The sequence below is a fragment of the Acomys russatus genome, chromosome X (assembly GCF_903995435.1).
Source record: "Acomys russatus chromosome X, mAcoRus1.1, whole genome shotgun sequence".
Lineage (NCBI taxonomy): Eukaryota > Metazoa > Chordata > Mammalia > Rodentia > Muridae > Acomys > Acomys russatus.
In genome coordinates this window covers 105297041-105318787 of record NC_067169.1, presented here as the reverse complement: position 1 = coordinate 105318787, position 21747 = coordinate 105297041, and the positions used below count along the sequence as shown (strand labels likewise).

General features: G+C 41.2%; 1 protein-coding gene across 3 annotated transcripts in view; it reads left to right on the top strand.

Annotated features, from left to right (window-relative positions):
* The window catches only part of Hs6st2 (heparan sulfate 6-O-sulfotransferase 2), a 286621-nt gene that overhangs the window by 225753 nt on the left and 39121 nt on the right, over positions 1 to 21747 (top strand). For 2 of the 3 annotated variants that reach the window (XM_051142465.1, XM_051142467.1), the window contains exon 4: positions 21610 to 21684. The exons of the other annotated variant lie outside the window; for it this stretch is intronic. In XM_051142465.1, the coding sequence (XP_050998422.1) occupies positions 21610 to 21684 (75 nt within the window). The remainder of the gene's footprint in view (positions 1 to 21609; positions 21685 to 21747) is intronic. 3 annotated transcript variants of the gene reach the window in all.

Below are 21747 nucleotides of genomic sequence, written 5' to 3'. Positions count from 1 at the left end.
GTTTCTGAAATCAGAACACTGCTTTCTTCCAATGACTCTTGTCACCAGGCTAAACATTTATATGAACGGTATTAGAAACATTGCCTCGTGATCTTAACGTCCACACAACTTCCAGGTAACTTGTAGCATTCAGTGTGCTTCCGTGTCTGGCCACTGGTTTAAATTCCAAACGTTGCCCTTGAATACTTTAGAAACTATCATTTATCTGATAACCTTGAATGATTTCTAGTCAGCCATTCTTTATCCCCAAAGGAGTGTCACTTATGATGAAAGTCATTCAGAAAAATATTGATCTGCAGGTCATCAGACTCCAGTGCCTCCTCCTCCCTCAAGATCAGAAGGATGCCCTTCATGAGGCCAGAATGTTCATACTGCCTCTAGGTACAATTGTTCATTCATCAAGGGTACCGTCATTAATGTAAGCAACCCTTGAAGGTAATGAAGCGAGGTGGAAGGGTTGGTGATTGCTGTTTTGTAGTACTAGGAATGAAACCTAGGGCCTCATTCATTCCAGATAACTGTTCTACCACTAAGCTACATTGTAAGTCTTTCCTTTATTTATTGTTTTCTTTTGAGACACATTCTCATCAAGTTGCCCATTTTGGCCTTGAATTCACTACCCCCCCACATTTGATCCTTCTGTTCTAGTTCCTACCCCCCTATCCATCCATAACTATCTATTCTATTTCCCTTTCCTAAGGAGATCTATCTGTGGTTCTAAAGATTGTAGCTTGGTTATTATTGACTTAATAGCTAATATCCATATATAATCATACTTGTCTTTCTGGACCTGGGATACCTCACTCAGGACGATTTGTTTCAGTTTCATCCATTTACCTCTGGATTTTATTTTTAACAGCTGTGTGATATTCCACCGTGTAAATGTGTCACATTTTCTTTTTTTAAATTTTATTTATTAAGTCATTCATATTATATCTCAATTGTTATCTCATCCCTTCTATCCTCCCATTCCTCCCTCCCTCCCACTTTCATTCTATTCCTCTCCCCTATGACTGTGACTAAGGGGAACCTCCTCCCCCTGTATGTGATTATAGCATATAAAGTCTCTTCTTGGTAGCCTGCTATACTTCCTCTGAGTGCCACTGGGCCTCTCTATCAAGGGGACATGGTCAAATATGGGACACCAGAGTTTATGTGAAAGTCAGTCCCCACTCTTCACTCATCTTTAGAGAATGACCTATCCACTGGCTAGATCTGGGTAGGGGTTCGATGTTTACTGCACGTATTGTCCTTGGTTGTGCCACAGTTTGAGCAGAACCCCTGTGCCCAGATCTGCCTGTCATAATGTTCTACTTGTAGGTTTCTAGGACCCCCTGGATCCTTCTATCTCCCCATTCTCCCATATTTCTCTCACCTAGAGTCCCATTAGGATGTCCTCGCATCTATCCCACTTTCCTGGTAGGTGAAGACTTTCATGGGACATGTCCCTTGGGCTAGTGTCTGGTTATAAGTGAGTATATACCATGTGAGTCTTTCTGCTTCTGAGTTAATTCATTATGATCATTTCTACTTCAATCCATTTGTTCACAAATTTCGGAGATTCCTTGCTTTTAACAGCTGAGTACTATTCCATAGTGTAAATGTACCACAGTTTCTTTTTGTTTTTGTTGTTGTTTACTGTTTTTTTATTGAACAATAAAATTAATATTACATCTCAATTGCTATCCCATCCCATGCATCCTCCCATTCTTCCCTCCCTCCTGCTTTCACCCCATTCCCCTTCCCTATGACTGTGACTGAGGGAGACCTCCTCCTCCTGAATATGATGCTAGGGTATCATCAAGTCTCTTCTTGGTAGTCTGCTATCCTTCCTCCGAGTGCCATCGGGCCTTCTCATCAAGGGGACATGGCCAAATATGGGGCACCAGAGTTCGTGTGAAAGTCTGTCCCCCCACTCCGCTTAAATGGTACCACAGTTTCTTTCTACTGAGGGACACTTAGGCTGTTTCCAGGTTCTGGCTATTATGAATAAGGCTGCTATGAACATGGTTGAGCATATGGCCTTATTGTGTGGTGGAGCATTTTCTGGTTATGTTCCAATGAGTGGAATAGCTGGGTCTTGAGGAAGCCCTGTTCCCAGTTTTCTGAGATAGCGCCAGCTAGATTTCCAAAGTGGTTGTACTAGTTTGCATTCCCACCAGCAATGAAGAAGTGTTCCTCTTTCTCCACATTCTCCCTCGCCAGTATGTGGTATCACTTCAATTTTTGATCTTAGCCATTCTGATGGGTGTAAGATGGAATCTCAGAATCATTTTGTTTTGCATTTCTCTGATGACTAAAGACATTGATCATTTCTTTAAGTGTTTCTTAGCCATTCGATATTCCTCTGTTGAGAATTCTTTGTTTAGTTCTGAGCCTCATTTCTCAATTAAGTTATTTGGTTTGGTGGTGTTTAATTTTTTGAGTTCATTATGTATTTTGAATATTAGACCTTTGTCAGATGTAGGGTTGGTGAAGATCTTTTCCTAGTCTGTAGGCTGTCGCTTGGTTCTGTTGACAGTGTCTCCTGCCTTACAGAAGCTTCTCAGCCTCATGAGGTCCCATTTATTAATTGTTGACCTTAAGGCCTGGGCTGTTGATGTTCTGTTCAGGAAGTTGTCTCCTGTGCCAATGTGTTCCAGGCTCTTCCCCACTTTTTCTTCTAACTGATTTAGTTTCTCTGGTTTTATGTTGAGGTCTTTAATCTACTTGGACTTGAGTTTTGTGATAGTGACAAATAGCCACCACCACATTTTAATTGTAAAACAATTCATGTAAATATACTCTGCCACTTCCAGTTCATGAGCATTAGGCCAGCTGTCAAGACTGGGCATGGTGGCACATACCTTTAATCGCAGCACTTGAGAGGCAGAGGCAGGCAGATCTCTAAGTTCGAGGCCAGCCTGGTCTACAAAGTGAGTCCAAAATAGCCAAGGATATACTGAGAAACCGTGTCTTGAAAAAAAAAAAGACTTCATTGTTTTAGTCCACATTTCCTTTGTGTGAATTGAAACACACCGGTCAACTGGAGGACAGGTGTGGTGGCTTTTAACAAGAACCCCAATTCTCCACTTCTCAATAAGGTCCTCTGAACAATCTGGATGAAATCAAGAGCTAATGTCATACATCCATATATCGGTGCTATTTACCGAAGTCTAATTAATATCACTCACTGCATGACGAGATACCTCTTTTGACTGTGTGGCCAAGCAGAGCCAAGCAAGTGACGTCAGAGTGCTAGAGTGAATTATTGGTCTTGTGTCAAGCCAGGAAGGGATGAAAAATCACCTCTGTGGACTTAATCCAGGAACAATCAACGAGCCAAAGTTTTAATTAGTGAGGGTAGTGATTTACATTTGCATTCAGCCTCACAAGGTTCTGTATTAGTTTTTAAACTTCTGCATTTCCCTGGTTGTTGTTCAACACTGGTTAGGATAGTTAATGTGCTATTAAATAGCACTATACTTAATGGATCTTTGAAGGTAGTGACCCATGAATCCATTTCCTCACCTGTCAGCAGAACCATTTCTGTTAGAAAAGTCAGTGAAAAATCATATGCAGGGAAGGGGGCATTTCAACTTGTACCTGGTTCTTTCATGTGTACTTAAGTAAGAAAATGCAAAAAAAAAAAAAAGTTAACCTGGAATACAGATATTAGGATTAATTTCTAGCCAAGGTGCAATGATATCAAAGTACTATAGTGAACAAAAGAATCCAACAGATTTATTTTTAGACACAGCAGAAATGATAGATGGAAAAAAAGTGCTATTTTTCAAAATGTCTGATCTTTCTATATTTCTCCATTGGTAGTATATTTGACAGTTATAGCATGTTGTAGTGTCTCTGCACAATTTTGAGAGGTCTTTTGAAGGCAGATTGGAGCTTTGGAATAAGTCAGATTTCATCAGAAAATAATTATGATGTTGTAATTGGGTGATCATGCTGGGTCGTGTGGTTGAGGCTAAGAATGAAATGTCACTACATAGTCATGAGTGGTTCTTCTCATATGTCTCATAACTTCCCCCAAAAGACAGTTACCAGGGAAGAGCCCTGAAAATGCGGATACCATCAGTCCTCCTGGACTCTTCCTTCATACTGCCTTTTTAGGTGACACCTTTGAGAGGAACAGCTTGCATTGGATATATTGTACGTTCTAGTGAGTTGCTGAAGATCTGTTTCAAGACTTTATCACATTGCCTATATAGACTCCTCATTTGCCAAGCAACTCTGCGCTTGATCTCCTTCCAAAGATCTGGAATGAAGCTAGCATCTTTCACAAGTATAAATTTAACCAAGTCTAATTAATCTTCGTACTTACTAATGAGTTATTCCTTTTGACTCCATAGACAGGCAGAGCCAAATACATGATGCCAGAATTCCCTAAGTGTATTATTGAACTTGTGACAAATAGGGCAGGAATGAAAAATAGTCCCAGAATATTTAATCCAGGAGCAATTAAAGGTCTCAAGAATTAATTAATGCAGGTTTTAATTTGTTAAAGTCTAGAAGAGGGAGCCTCTTTGTTTGCTCTGGAGGCCTTTAATGTGTCCTATTTGATTACAGGTAAGTATGCTTCCAGAGAAAGCTATCTTTCTTTAGACTCTTCCTTGGTCACCTATGGATGAGAAAGAGATAAATGGGCTCTGAGACTGCAAAGTCAATCAAATTGTTGGATTTGTAGTTCAGGTACTGAACCACTACCTTGCCCTGAGGGATAGTTTTTTTTTTTTGAGAATTGATAGGAGGCATAGATGGAAAATTACAGATAATGGGAGCAGGTGATGATAAAAGGGAATGGGTGCTATCATTGGATAAGAAAGTAATATCTCAGAAGCCTGGGACCGAGAGTTAGAAAGAGGACCAAAAAGAAAATCAAAAGTGTGTCTCTCTGTAGCTTTCAACTGAGTCTCCCTGACCCTGTACCAGATGAACACAGAAGATACAGATGTGGGGGTAGGATCGAGGCAGTTGAGCCTACTAAGGAATGCCTCAAACCCACCAATACCAAATAACCAAATAGACACAATCCTTACTGCTGTCCAATGTGCAGATTGTTTAAGTTCCAATTTATGCTTCTTCAAAGAGTCCAGAGTTTTTCATTGTCTTCACTAGAATATGATTAGATGATTTAAAAGGGTGTGCCTCTCACATTAATTAAGCTTAATTGTCACTGCCATCTTTTTTTTAATGTCATATTCCTAGTAGCTAGTTTCCAGAATGGAAATTAGACCCAATAAACTTCACTTTTTAAAAAGTCTCTGCGTAGATAATAAATACATAGATACATAGATGATAGACAGACAGACAGAGAGATATAGATGGGTAAGTAGAGAGAGGGGGAAGACATTATCTTTCAGTATCTCCTGTAAAATAAGTGTTACTTAGACTGGCGTGCATGCACGCACACATGTAAGTTTGATTCTCCTGACAAAACAGCACTGTTCTTTTTTTATCACTAGCTGACAGTGCCATTAGCCATTCATTATGTTTCCATTATACCTCTGGTTGCCAGAAAACTCAAAGCTAATGTCAACACTCAATTTCAGTAATCCAAGTAGCCCTAGGTTTTGTGGATGAGGCTTTCTCACTTTTAAAGTCTTTTTGTTGATTTTGTTTTCCCCATCTTATAATGGTACTTTAGAGAAAAGTCCATCAATTTGGAGATAAGGACTATGTTAGAAATGACAAATTACTGCTCTGCTCTAGTCTGGAACGATATCACACAAGCTTGTGTTTTCCTTGCCCCATGCTACTAGTTTGGGTCTATTGTTCTTGTAATAAACTGTTTCTGTTAGCCAATCCTGCGACACTACAGTAATGTTCTCCCTAAATATCAATCAAAGTGGAGGCAGCATGGAGCAGCATGCGTCACTCAGCATTTGCTTATTTCTGAAGCTGGTTATATAAAATTGTCAAGAAGAAAATTTCTATTAAACCAGAATTTTCCTGCATTGCTGACCTGTATCACTGTTGTCATTACTACACAAAATTAGAAATGGGCTCTGATTCCAGAAGCCATATTTTCTCAAGAAACAAAGCATCTGAATTTCATCCAGAAACGACATTCAGATGGGTTAAGACCCATGTCTGTAAGCCATAGGTACCCTGTAGTGTGTGGTCTTCCATAGACCATTGATAACCTTAATGTGGAATTATGTGTGATGGAACAAAATGTCTTCACTAAGTCTGACTGGAGTTTTGACATCTTGGCAAGCATGAAGTAAAGGAAACATCCTCTTAATTGAAACCAAACTCCTACCAGGACTTATCAAGGATGAATGGAGCAACAGCTTCTAATGGGAAAAGTTTTACAAAAGATGTAACAACAAAGCTTTCTAGGTTTTATTTCTCCTTAGTGTCTCTAGAATATTAATACTAAATTGGGCTCCTACAAGCCCGAGATAAACTGAATATGCAAAAGACAACTTAATAAAGTGTGGAAAATGGAAAGAAAACTAATTGGAATTAGAAGAGGCCGTAGAATACATAAGTATAAGAATACTAAGATAGGTACTGATAGGGTGTTGTGAGTACTAGAAAATTGTTCTACACTGTGACATCTCTGACCCATAAACATTTTTTACTAATTGAGTCAGTTATAGATCTATCTATGTATCTACGTGTACATGCATATGCATGACAGAGAACACATATGGAGTTCAAAGGACATCTTGTAGGAGTCAATTCTCTCTTTTTTACCACGTGGCTCCCGGGTTGTGTCAGCTTTGGGAATTAATGCCTTAACCCACTGAGCTATCTCTCTATCTGTGCAATAGATTGTAAAAGTTCATTTTGCTTGTCCCCAGGCCACAGAAATTTGTTTATATTCATTTCAAGCAGCTAGTTGGATATCTCTACTCCCAAGCCTGGGTTTCTCTGAATTCAATACCATCTTGTCTCCCTTTAAAGCCAACACTGCTTTTTCTAGCTAGAACTCTCTGTTCTGTCTCCAGGACTCTCTTCTTGCAGAGCCATCTGGAAGACTTATCTACTTTGCTGGGACCTGATGATTGACTGAGATTCTTGAGTCCCAGTGAAGGCTGCATTCTTCACAGCTTAAGTTATCTGTCTCACATATAGAATTCTTGCAAGCTTATCTGAAGTGTTCAAGCCTGTATTCTTTTGTTGAAGGGGATTCCAGAGATGGCTTAACATTTATGGCATTCCTTTCTTGGATAATCTCAGTGACAGTGAATACAGCCATTTCCCTGATCTTGAAGAATGCCAGGAAGAGAGATTGCCCTTCCCATACTAGCATCTGCCAGTAGCCTTGAGCTAGCCATGAGGACATTATCCGGAAGGGCCTTTTTGTTGTTGTTGTTCTTTCCTTCCTTTTGCTTTGTAGACTTTTTTTCAGTAGAAAGCTGCCCTCTGCCTTTCATGTCTTACCTCTCTGCTCTGCCACTCCCACTAAGAAGTGTACTAACCAAGGACAATACAAGTAGTAAAACATCAGACCCCTACTCTGATCTACCCAATGAACAGGACATTCTCCACAGTTATGTGGAGAGCAGGGACTGACTCTGACATGAACTCTGGTGCCCCATGTTTGACCACTTCCCCTTGGTGGGGAGGCCTGGTGGCACTCAGAGGAAGGGTAAGCAGGCTACCAAGATGAGACTTGACAGCCTATGACCATATAGTGGGGGAGGAGGTACCCCTCGGTCTTAGACCTAGGGGAGGGGAATAGGGTGAAAGCGGGAGGGAGGAAGGAATGGGAGGATACAAGGGATGGGATAACAATTGAGTTGTAATCTGAATAAATTAATAAAATTAAAATAAAAAAAGTGTTCCCACTGACCATGAGCACTGTGATTGAGATGCTTGCTATCAACTAATGGAGACTTGGTTTCTTGAGTTTTAAAGTATTATGTAATTAAGAAGTTCATTGTCAGCTGGGCATAGTGGTGCAAAACTTTAACCCCAGCATTCAGGAAGGCAGAGGCAGGCAAATCTCTGTGAGTTTGAGGCCAGCCTGGTCTACAAAGTGAGTCCAGGACAGCCAAAGCTACACAGAGAAATCCTATCTTGAACACTCCTAAATGTTGATTGTCTAGTAACTGTGAGAAACATAGAAATGCTATTCTCTCTCTGTCTCTCTCTGTCTCGCTCTCTGTCTCTCTCTGTCTCTGTCTCTCTGTCTCTGTCTCTGTCTGTGTCTGTCTGTGTCTGTCTGTCTGTCTCTCATTCTCTCTCTCTCTCTCTCTCTCTCTCTCTCTCTCTCTCTCTCTCTCTCTCTCTCTCTCTCTCTCTCTCTCTCTCTCTCTCCCACGCGCTGGCTTTTGGTTTTTCCATACAGGATTTTTCTTATGTAGTCTTGACTCTCCTGAACTTGCTTTGTAGGCTACATTGGCCTCGAACTCACAGAGATCTGCTTGCTTCTGCAACCCAGGGCTTACAGGCATGCACTGACACACCCAGTTAGAAATGTTATTTTTCAAAGCTCAGAAACAGCATTACAAAGAGATCTCCAGGCCTTTCCAAGTGATAAGATAAGTGAACGTTGGCATCAGGTGGTTCTGAATTCTGGGTTTACCAGAGTTTTAAAGTTGTGAGGCCAAGATGAGGGCTGTAAGGTTTATTGTTGATTTTGCATATAACAAAGAAATCAATAATAAAGGCTAGTTTTTAAAGAAAGTCATAACTATATTTGCATAAGCCTTAGTACCTCTAGTTTATTCACTGACTTTTTTGTTTGTTTTATCAACCTTTGTTGTAATAAATAAGGCCGGACTTTAAAAAAAAAAAGCACATCTAAAGCCTATAATTATGGATTTGGTTGCTGTACAATATTTCCTTCACTGTACTTCAGATCATCCTTGCCAGGAATTGGTGAGAACAGGTTGCATGTGATCAAGAAGAATTCGTCACTATCAAACGCTCCTGGTGTGATAAAGGATAGAATGACTAATGAAATACCACAATTGATCAGACAAATCAACCAGGAGAAAGCAACATGCAGCAGTTGGAGTCCTTGGAGATAACACAGTCTCATAATCAGCAAACGAGTCTCTTATGGTTGCAATAATCTTGCTCTTGGGTTCAGTTTCTTCTTTGGCTTTCATAAGCACACACTCTCGAGATCCCTGGCCTGTCCTTAATCATCTTCCTTGGCTATTCTTTCCTCGCTCTGTGCACTCTATATACTCCCTCTGTGTAGTCTCTTATACTCTGTGGGTTTGAACTGTTGCACATTCCCAGATTTGTGAAGTCCAGCCTCCTGCTGAGATTTCTAGGTCTTGCAAAATTCTGTTATCTACATATCCAATTGCCAAATCAACATTTTGCTCAATGGTCCCATGGGCATGCAAAATTCAACAAAACTGGATATAGCGTTTCCGTCCATATATGTAGTCCCATTCCCCACCAGAAAGCCACCCTTCTTATCTTGGCAGATGGAGCTATGGTTAATTTGTGTTCCATCATCTTTGGTTCCAAGCCACCTTGCCTTGCTTTGCACTCCCTGGAGATGATGGCCCCATATCTCTTGTGCCAGCCAAGTGCTATCATTAAGTTCACGCTTTATTCTTAGATACTTCTCATGGATACATCCCATCTCCTCTCTGGGCTTTACTTTTCCTATCTGTAAAGATTCTTCCAAGTTTCCTAGTTCTATGAGCATTTTCCTTGTCCGAGGGGAGATTGTAGTCAACAGTCTTACTCTTTGGCTCAGCTAAAGAAATATCTTGGTTTGGAGTAGATTGGCTGTGCATGAAGAGGCATTTATTGTTATGAATTATGTAAGTTGTGAAATGACAGAAAACAACATGTGTGTTACTTTCATGACTTGGTAGGTTTTTTTTATTGTATATGAGCATGTATAGTACAATAATGCTATTCCTACCAAGGCAAAAATTTAAAAAAGCTATTAAATTGGGAGCACGATTTACAGGAACTTTCTTTTTTACTACCCAGAAAATATTTTCAGCCTGAAGTGCCTATTCCATTTGATTTCTAAGGTTCCAGATGTTTTTAGACTTGGATGCATTTATTTGGCCTCTAAGATAATCACTTAAGATGGCAGGAAGTAGATACTGCACTTCAAAGATTGGCTTGTAATACCAGCATTAGCTAAAAAAAATTAGTGTCTGACTCCCCATTTTCAAAATCAGAAGTCTTAGCTATAAACAAATATGTCTTGTTGATGCTATTCATCCAAATACTCCCGAGAGTACAAAATACACTGTGACCCAAGTTCTGCCTGATTCCAGTGCCCCAAATTTCCCCACAAACCCAGGGTTGCCTCCAGTTAGTTCAGCAAGTACTCCAAAGTTGCTAGCATATTCTGATTTTTGCTGTATTTGGGTTTTATATATGTGCGCACCAGGACTCAGAAAATGGTACTGCAATAGACTATCACCCTTTTAAGCATGCTGCGTGGTCTGACATAAGTCATTTGAACAATAAAAAAGGCTACACAAATGTATTTACAAGCTTCTAAAGTAATGTGTTTCAGTCAGACAGTTCAGTTCAACAAATGCATGCTAGCCGCCAGTTCATCAGGTGTGCATGTCAGTAACTTCCTGTGTATTAAATATTATGAGCTTCTACGAACACAATTCTTAAAAATATTGTAAGGACATATTTAGCAGAAAGTAAAAACAATCAGTGATAACCCAGTAGAGGAGTGTTCTCCTTCCACACAAAGGCTTTTGGTTCATCTTATTCTGCTATATAAAATAAAAAATCTGTCAAGTAAATACACAGACCCTTTTTTTCTTCATGTGTTAATTCCTGTTGTACTATTTGGCTTCTGCAGTTTTTCCTTAAATGTTTACTGAGACTCTGGCTTACTCTGGGAACTCCTTAATATATAACATTCACGAACAAGACTCTAGTTGTGAATTTTTAATTATGCCAGATCGTTTTCAGTAAATAGGACTGCAGGCTCAATTAATGCTTGTCAGATCCAATTTTTGTTTCACCTGCTATTGAGCTCCACTCTGTGGTGTTTGCTGTAATTGCCGCTTCCTCGGGAAAGAGGAGTTGCTCCAGAGATGCCTGTTGGAAGCCCTTTATGTCTTCCACTCTCCTGCCCTTCATGTAATGAGCTCTAATTGTATTGTTTGGAAATCAGGGATGGTGAATATAGCTGATTGCTCTCTTGATTTCTACTGGCGTAGTTGTCTTGTGCAACAGTGGTTCTCCACATGCAGATCATGGACAGACAACATTAGCATTTGCTGAGAACATGTTAGTATTGTAAATTCTCGGCTCCTTGATTTGCTCCCAGACAGCTTGCCCCCATGTCTACCTGTGGTTTTATTATTCAGCATGGTAACTTAAGGTGAGGTTAATAAGCCAAAATCGGGAAACAATGTAGAATAGAGGAATGGGACCACAGAGAAAAGTTAGAGTAGATCATCTTTTAGCCCCTTATATTTGGTTAGTCCTTGGGATGAGTGGGCAAAGAAAAGATTCGAGCTATAAATGACACTTGGGTTTAATGATTAATTCCATTCATAGGCCAGTGTCCTTCCTACACCAAGGTGTCAGCAGCGTCGGAGGGACTTTGCAGTGGGTTTCTATTAAGGCTTGACAAAGTCATTATTTCTACCCACTCTCTATACCTAGCTTACTTTGTTGACTGTAAGCAAGCTATCTGAACTATGGGATGGGGACAGGCTAGCAAGGGAGATGGAAAGAAGAAAGCAGGTGGGGAGGACAAATATCCAGGCTTGCACCTTCCTTCATTTGTCTTAGCCTAAAACAACTGGCTTGACATCTTTTACTTGGATCTCTGGTGTACAGATCTTTGCAAAGCCCTTGCAATACCCATTAAACCAAGGAAGAATTAAACATTCCAGCAAAGGATGCCACCAGAAATACCTGCTTTTAGTGATAAAGTCCACTTCCCATCAGGTCTCACTGCTGATCTTGTGGCTTAGGGCACACCTTTGGAGCGCCAAGTAGCTCCTTACTCTGCATTTCTGCTGGAATCCCAGTGCCATCCCTCTAAATGCCTTCCAGAAACTGTCCTTCCATAAGCCAGCTAGATATGTGTCAAGCCAAATCCTTCATCATCTTCTATAACCTATACCTCCTCCCAACCAATCCCTTTAACTGGTAGAGCAACTTTGTTTGCCAGTAATGGAGCTTCTGAATGTTCTCTGCAGCTGTTATTTGGCGTTTGTTCTCATTCCTCCAATGTAGTCAGTCTCCATGCTCCGTTGTGTTATCTTTTTCTATTCTGGGCACGGTTTCTTTCTTTCTGCCTCTCTAATGACCATGCCAGTCCAAGCACCTTTCACATTTCAGGTCTCAATTACCCAAAGCTATGTAATACCAGAACTATGATTTTTGTTCAACTTCCCCTGTGATGGAGGAACATGAGAACTTGATGTGAATACAGTAATAGCACAATAGCACATATAACTGTTAGGTAAATCTCATTGGCCTTGGGTACTCTGAAAGCAAGGTACATACTCTTTCAAAATCCATAAATGATTGGTATTTTAAATGATTAAATGAGACCATAATATAAATTAAAATCTGACTTATATATTCCCCTGACCCCAGTGAGACATGAAGGGATGTGATTACCACTGCCTTCACCAATAAATAAGTAAATAAATTAAACCACCAACAAAACAAAACCCAGCATGTGCCAATAGGTAAGGAGGGCAAACCAGCAACAATAGTCAATAAGCTCATTGCTAGGCTGGCTTTTGCGGCGCTGTGCAACTACAGAGCAGCTGTGAGTATCTCTGTGAATGGTTTTCCTGACTGCTTTAATATCCTGCCTTATACATGACAATCTTAAGACAGCAAGAAGTTAGTTGCCCCAGAAGACTACCCTGTCTTAGGTCTCCAGCTTGTCACAGAGATGCCCCCACCTAGGGTTGCAGTTCTCTCTGCAGGCTCTCTGTCCTTCTGCCCCTCCTCTCCCCAGGTCTGATCTCCACTTTCATTTCTCTCTGTGTTTCCTCTCCTACCTTGTTCCGTCTCTTCAACCGCTATCTATGTTCATTCTATTTCCCCTTCTAGTGATATATCGGTATACTCCCTTGGGTCCTCTCTGTTACTTACTTTCTTTAGGTCTGTGCAGTGTAATATGTTTATGGCTAAAATCCACTTATAAGTGAGTACCTACTATGTGTGTCTTTTGGGGTCTGGGCTACCTCACTCAGGATGATCATTTCTAGTTCCATCCATTTGCCTGCAAATTTCAAGATGTTCTTGTCTTTAATAACTGAATAGTATTACATTGTGTAAATGTACCACAGTTTCTTTATCCATTCTTCAGTTGAGGGACATCCAGGTTGTTTCCAGATTCTGGCTATTATGAATAAAGCTGCTATGAACATAGTTGAGCAAATATCCTTGTTGTATGGTGGAGCATCTTTTGGGTATATGCCCAGGAGTAATCTAGCTGGGTCTTGAAGGAGAAATAAACTTGTTTTTGTTTAGATCACAAGTGGAGGATAAGAAAAAGACTTGTGAGAGAGCAGGTGATGTTTATCCCCTTAGAATTTGAACCATCACGTGGGGGAAATAGGTTGTTAAGCAGCTGAAAAACATACTTGAACAAATTCTGAGAGGAGGTATAAATATGAGCCAAAAACAGGAGACAAGACCTTTGGAGACTTGGGATAGTTTTAGCTATTCATCGTTCTACTTTGAGATGCTCCTAGAGAGAGCTGCTTGAGGGAAGGCTTCAGGGCTCCGGGCTCCTGCTGAGGTTCCAGGTTCTGGTTGCTCCAGGTTCCAGCAGAAGACATCCTGCTGACTACACCAGGAAAATCATTCCTAGGAACTGATATCCTTATGGTTTCATTATTGTATTCTTTTTTATGTGTTTTTATTAATTTATTCTTGTTACATCTCAATGGTTATCCCATCCCTTGTATCCTCCCATTCTTACCTCCCTCCCATTTACCCCTTACTCCTCTCCCCTATGACTGTGCCTAAGGGGGACCTCCTCCCCCTGTATATGTTCATAGGGTATCAAGTCCCTTCTTGGTAGCCTACTATCCTTCCTCTGAGTGCCACCAGGTCTCCCCCTCCGGGGGACAAGGTCAAATATGAGGCACAAGAGTATGTGTGAAAGTCATACCCCACTCTCTACTTAACTGTGGAGAATGTCCTGTCCATTGGCTAGATCTGGGTAGGGGTTTGAAGTTTATGGCCTGTATTGTCCATGGCTGGTGCCATAGTTTGAGCAGGACCCCTGGGCCCAAATCTGCCTATCATAATGTTCTTCTTGTAGGTTTCTAGGACCCTCTGGATCCTTCTACTTTGCTATTCTCCCATGCTTCTCTCATCTAGAGTCCCAATAGGATGTCCTCCTCTCTGTCCCAGTTTCCTGGTAAGTGAAGACTTTCATGGGACATGCCCCTTGGGCTAATATGCAGATATAGAGTGAATCATTATTGTATTCTTTAATCTTCTTTTCCTATTGTTTAGGTTAGTTGGGTTATAAGTGAGGTACTCTCGATTAAATTTGTAATAAAATATAATTGTTACGAAAATTGAGCCTACAGGGTCTTGAGGTAGAACTAGTGTAATTTTTTTTGAGAAAGTGCCATATTGATTTACAAAGTGGTTGTACAAATTTGCACTTCCACCAGCAATAGAGGAGGATATGGAGGTGACTCTAGCTGAGACTCCTAGTAGCAGAGGCCATGGAGACCAAAGAGGATATCCTCTAACTAGACAGGACTCCTAGTGGAGGGAGGGGAACACCAACCCACCCACAAAAACTTTGACCCAAAAATTACCCTGCCTATAAGATATGCAGAGATAAAGATAAAGCTGAGAGTGAAGGAATGTCCAACCAATGCCTGGCCCAACCCAAGGCCCACTCCATGAGAGAGAGCCAACCCCTGCCACTTTTATGATACTCTCCTATGCTTGCAGACAGGGGCCTATCAGAGTTGTCCTTTGAAAGGCTCCATCCAACCCAGCAGCAGATCAATACAGATGCTGGGACTCACAGCCAAACATTGAGCAATGCAAGGGAGCCTTGTGGAAAAGTAAGGGGAAAGAGAAAAAGACCTGGAGGTGACAGGAGCTTTATAGGAAGATCAACAGCGCCAACTAATCAAGACCCAGAGGGGCTTTCTGAGTCTGAAGCACCAACCGAGAACCAAGCATAGACTAGACCTAGGCCCTCTACACAGTTATACTCAATGAGAATCCCAGGCTCCATGTGGGTCCATCTAGTAAGGGGAGTGGGGGAAGTCCTCTGACCTGGACTTTGTTGCCTGCTTTTTTGATCCCTTCCCCTTGGCAGGGCTGCCTTGCCAGGCCACTGTGGAAGAAGACGTGCTCAGTCCTGATGTGACTGGAGGAGCTAGGGAGGGTAGGTAGGAGGCTCCTCCTTTCCAAAAAATAAGGGAGGAAGGTTGAGACTGGGAGGGAAGGAGGGAGGGGCTACTTTCAGGATGTAAAGTGAATGAATTAATTTATTAATAAAATCATGTCGTTGGATGCCTCACTGGCAGTCAGGATTAGAATTCCAGATTCCTGAACTAGTGCTTTGAGCTTAGGGTTTTGTTTTGGGTTTGTTTGTTTGTTTGTTTGTTTGTTTGTTTTTGTTTTTGTTTTTGTGAGAGACTATAGTTATACTGGGCAATAAAGATGAGCCTTTGTCTTCTCTGAAGAGCCTCAGTTGCTAGCCATGATTAAGCCAAGGGAAATCAGAGAGAGAAGTAAAACAAGACTGCATCTTAGCGAACTGAACTTTCTCTCCTTGATGAGTAACAGAAATGGAGATCATGAGTGTAAGAGACTAAAAGGACCATGGGCTCTAATTCAGACACTTCAGGTAGAAGGAATGAAAATGAAAAAGTTGGGGAGCAGAACATAAACAAGGCAGGAAAATGAAATCCAGACGCTTCATCAGCTTTAATTAAAGGGATCAATATTTGAAGAGCTTTCTTACTCAGTAAGAGGACAAGGGCAGACTACTTCAAAAGCATAGGCGTCTCAGAAAAGAGAAAGGCAGGCCCTCACCAGGAGGCAGCTGGGATTGAAACTCCAAGGAGTTCATTTGGCAGATGGGTTGTTGAGGGGACTCAGACATCTGTTTGGGAAACACACTGGGGGAGTTTGTATCATTGCTAGTGGCTGTATTTTAAGTGCATTTCCCATTCTTGGAGCTTTCTAGATCCTAGAATTATTGCTAAGAGCACAGAATAGCTACCACTTTCTTCCAGAGAGACATGGAACAAGCCCTCCATAGTAGCTTGAGCTACATTTCTATTATCACAAGAACATGCATTGGAAATCTTTAAAAGATATATGTTGTTGCAACAGATATATGACTTTTATTAAAAAGTACTGTCCTACCATCCAAGCATGTTTGCTTGAATTTTTTTTTCAAAACTCACCTGTCTTTGCAATGTACACAATGATTATGTATAGAGCATGTAACCATCAGTAACCAGATTCCCACTCTCCTGGACCATTCTTCAGGCATGGAAAAACATGTGATGTGTTTGTAACCACTTTTTCCCCTAACACATTAGACATTTTGGTTATTGATGATAATCCTTCCCTCGGAGCCCAAATGCAGTGCATTCTTCATTTGTTTGTTCAAGAATTTTTTTATGTGCTTGCTTTGCCTGTTTTCTCTTGTGCTAACCAAATCCACGAGCATGGATTAGTTCTGGGGGAAGCCGGGTTCTTTATCAGGGTTGTAAAGGCCCCAAAGATCAAAGTGGAACAATTTGATATCCGTTGTCTGAAACCAAAATGACAACAAGATCTACTTGTACTGGAGTTTTCTCAGAGAGGTCATTATGAGCAATCATTTGGTCATATCTGAACTCCTCATGCTGCACCAGAGCATGGCAGGTGATGGAAGGCCATGGGAGAGTCACGCGCAGGCCTGTGCTGAAGTATCGTGCAGAGTGCTTGGCTGACTCCCTTGACAGCAACGTACTTACAGTACATAAGCCTCTGGCCCCATGATCCAAATGTTCCTGTTAAATGCCTCACACCCACCAATATCATTAATTTGGAGACCATCCCTCATCATGGCTTTTCCCAAAGACAAATGCTGCTTAATCCATAACAAGCACTGACTGACTTCAAAGTTAAAGCAATAGAATAGAAGCAATACTATGGAAGCATATGCCCAGTGTCAAAAATATAATATAGGGACAGGGGTCTATAATATGCCATGCCTGGCTCCTGAAATACAATTTCAGGTTTGCAGGACACTGGAAATTAATTTTTACAATTTCAGTAACTGCAAAAGCAGTTTTTCTTAGACCTGAGGTTTATTGTTTCCAAAAAGAGCTTGTGATAGCCTGTGAGCAATACAGATTTCTGCATGCTGCCCACCAAGAAAATGGGTTAAATCCCTGGGGGGGTGTAGATTACTAGAAAGTCATACTTGCATGTATGGGGGCGGGGTCTAGCTTCAATCCTAAATAGCAATAAAAGAAATGAATGAAGTGTCTTTTTAGTCACCGAGTTCTTTGTTCACAATTACTTTTCTGGGAAGACAGAACAAACAAACAAAACAGTAGAAATGGGTCTGGTTTGCCATTTTGGTTTCTGACATTGGATATCAAATTGCTCCACCATGAACCCTTTGAGAATGTGCAGATTTGGATCCATCACAGTTTGATTTTCACTTAAATTAAAGGCGCACAACACTGCAGGATTTTCTTTTGCACCCTTCCAGCCTTTAGTGCTTGTATGGAGCCTTTAGGAAAAAGGCCTTCTTGCTTTTAATAGTTAGTGAGGACATCCCACCAGGCAGTTGGAGGAGGGCTGGCATGCATTAACTTTTCTTATCGGAAACTCACCTGGAATCGGTTTCACAAGCCTTTGATGGGGCCCTGAGGACAGCCAGAATCTTATCTCAGAAGAGGCTATGAGAGTCAGGTGCGGCTCAAGAAGGCTGGACCCCGACCTTCTGGGATCTCAACCACAGCTCTCAAGATTACAGTTTTAAAGAGATGAAAGTGAAGAGGCCTGACAAGTGGTGTAGAAACGGATGGATCAAAAGAGTGACAACCGAGCCTGCCTGTTTTCGATGCATAGGTCAGGAACTAGGTCAAACACAACGCTGTCCCCTCCCCATTCTCATACGCCACAAATCATCATCCATATAGCTGGGAAGCAAGCAGACATTCCTGTAAGTCCCTGGGGATGTGCTGGATGTTTCTTGGCAGCATCTTAATCTTTGGGCCTTTGACCTGTGTCTTTCCAGATCTCTGAAGCTCCCAGTAGTCTGCTGCAGCAGCATTTTCTCGTTATCTCTTATGAGACACTTTGGGGGAAATTCTAAGCCCTCAGAATTGCTACTTTCATTCCTCGTGTCTCAAGGTTTGAGATTTACAACAACTTGCCCAAGTTTATCTACCCAGCCTGGATCTCAGAGAGGAGAAGGATGGCTTCCTTTTGCCAATATTTGGCAGACCCCCCCCCTTTTTTTTTACAACTATCTGTAATATAAGCTACAAAATTGCCCTTCTAGGATCTAAGCCTGCCAGAAGTTCCTCTTGTCCACTCCCCGTTTTCTGATATGTTTTCCCGCTGGGACCTCATCAGCTATTTGCCCAGAACACACATTTGGAGACATTTGAGTACTTTCACCTCTAGCCATGGTGCCATACCTTCCCTGTGTGATTTATTCCTGAAAATGTTTTTTGTTTCTATTCCCCTCCATTTTGGACTTCTGGGATTCTGCAGTAGGTCTTGGGGTGAGGTGGGGTGGCATCATTTCCAGGATAACCCACCTCCAGAGAAGCAGATAACACAAAGGCTGCCATTGCAGGCTACCATCTTCACCTATGTCCTGCCTCACTCTCCCTTGAGGAGGAATTGTAATGTAAAATTAAAAAGACCTCCTTTCTCACAGCCAAGAGGTGGGACTTTAGTAGTGAGAGTGGGTATTGTTTTATTCAAAAGTACACAGATGCCTAAACTTAGATGAGCACACAATCTAAGCTTGTAGTGTGCCCAGGATGATTTAAAAGCTCTCTGGTTTGGGAGTGCTTCTAGGCAAATTTCCCGCTGCCTACTGTGTGAGTGAAGGTTTGGAAGAAGCCCAGTGCCCAGGAATGTAGAAGGGAGGTGCCTGAGGCCTACTTGTTTGTGGTTTCCCTTCAAGTCAGGGCCCCTTGTAACCCATCCTGGCCTCAAGCTTGATTTGCAGCTGAGGATGGCCCTGAACTTTTGATCCTCCCTCTTCTGTCTCCCTAGTGCTGGAATTACAGGCATACACCTGCACATAGGGTTCCTGCTGTGGCACTGGGGATCCAACCAAGGGATTCATGCATGCTAGACAAGTATTCCATCAACTGAGCTATATAGCTCCAGCCCTCTACTTGGATTCTCTAATAGGAAAATTCTGCATCCTATGCAGCAGACTGCACCCAATTTTTGAAAACAATCATTTTGATGCTTCTGAAGAAAAACTAACTTCTTTCTTTCCTTCTTTCTTTCTTTCTTTCATTCATTCATTCTTTCTTTCCTTCCTTCCTTCCTTCTTTTTTCTCCCTTTCTTTCTTCCTTTCATCCTATTTCTCTCCCTCCCTCCCTCCCTCCTTCCTTCTTTCCTTCCTCCTGCTGTTTATTATGATACAAAGTAAAAGGGGCCTTAGATCATTTTCATACATCCCTTTGATTTATCTATCTGACCCAGAATCTTTTGTCCAGATTTAGATTGTGGCAGTCAATTTCTGGCTTTGGTTCTGGACGGGGAGAGTGACAGGTATCCATCATACTGTATGAGTAGGGATAGCACCCTGTGTGCTCCTCAGTCCCCATTAGGACATAGCCCCAGCTGGTGAGTCGCTGAGCAGCACATTTAAGTGGTGTCTCCAACACTTGACTGGTTAGAATCTCAGCCCTTAACTGCCGAGCTTCACAGCAAACAGCAGATCAGAGCCCACCTGCATGGCTCCCACCTTACAGGGCTGATTTGGGGTCCTTGTGGACACTCAATCCAAACAGTTTGAGCTTTTGCTAATATCAACTCCTCCAGATTAGTGTTTGTGCCTATATATCTTTATTACCTTTGCAAACACCAAGAGCCCATCTTTATTTCATGGTGCCCATTTGAAGCCGGTGAATGTCATTCATGACACCTTCCCAGCCTTCACATAGATGCTGCTACACAGAGATTCTTACTTTCAAATGACTTAGCAAATTCATAGTAATCTAGAAAATTCTTTGACATTCTTCTCTTAGACACGCTGCTTCTTTACCAGTAGGAGGGGTTGGACCTTTAAGTGAGGTGGCTCAGCAGGTTAAAAACACTTGCTGAGTAAGCCCAACAAACACAGTTTGATCCTGGAATCTTTGGCTGAAGGAAAAATGACCAAAAGTTGTTTTCTGACTTCCACATGCACACCATGACACACAGCAGTACACACGCACACAACAAAATAATAATAATAATAATAATAATAATAATAATAATAATAATAATAATAATAATAGATTTTAAATTACAAAGGAAGGTCCTGTGCTGATGAGATGACTCAGAGCAATTGCTGTCATGCCTAATGACATGAGTCTATCCCCTGGGTCCCATATAGTAGAAAGAAAGAACTAACTTATACAAATTTCCTATGATCTATGTATACATGCTATGACACAGGTGCATACACACTTGAGTGTACACACACAATAAAATAAGTAAAGAAATGTAAAAATAAAAAAGAAGGCCCTGTTATATACTTTGACCAACAAGATAGGCATGTTTTACCTTCGCAGTTTCTAAGAGATTATGCTGAGGTAGATTTTAGTAACAAAAATATATGATGAAATTGGAGTAAAGAATTCCACACATCAAGTGGAGAGAAAGGCTTTGAATTGGATTCCATGGAAGTCTGAAGATGAAGTAAAGTATTAATTTCAAGGCATAGCAGCTGAATTGAAGATAATGGTAAAATAGTTTGATAAAGGAAATGGAATAAAGTAATCAAAGAGACTGCAATCAATTATGCCTCTTTGTTTACCTGGAGGTGATTAATTTGCCTTCGTTTATTAACCCGATGAGATTAAGCAGACCTTCCTTGTGATTTATTTAGTAATTGTTTCCAAGGTTTGACATAAGCTGTGGAGTTATTGAAGGTGGAAATTTAAATTCAATTACTCACGAAGCAAGTGGTGCTTCTCCGAATGAATATCTGAATTTGTGGCCTTCCCATGCAGCATTATGAGTGAAAAATATTAATTCACCTGATGATAGTATCTCCCAAAGAAATTTGGGAGTTACCTGGCGCCCATATCCCCCACTGAAAGCCAGCACCTTCATAACTGAAATTGAGGTGCAGATACCCCAGTGCCTGGGAATGAAAGGGTCTTTTGTTTTGTTGAGGAGAAAATACTCTCTTTGGACTAAGTATTTTATACCATTTTTTTCACTAGATACCTCCTTTGTGCTTGGCCTATGGTGCTACCATTAATGGAACCTAACAGGCCAAATTTTGAATCTCTAAGGACAGTTTTATTTGAACTTGACTAAGGTTTCCCACTGTCTTTGACATTGAAGGACATAGCTGGATAAAAACAGCTGGGAGGAGGGAGAGAGAGAGAGGGAGGGAGGGAGAGAGAGTGGCCTTGAAAATCGTTAAATGAAATGACTAATTGCTTTTTGTCTCTATGTTGTTTGTATATATTTTTGTTCGGTGGGTATAGTAAGGATAGATGGGGTTCTTCAAACTTCAACTCTCCATCATCTACAAAGACCCGGAGCACATCTAAGAGTGGGAAGTAAGTGCAAAGTGTTGTTGTGCATCTCACATAGTTGCCACAAAACCATGTGTCCTCATTTTG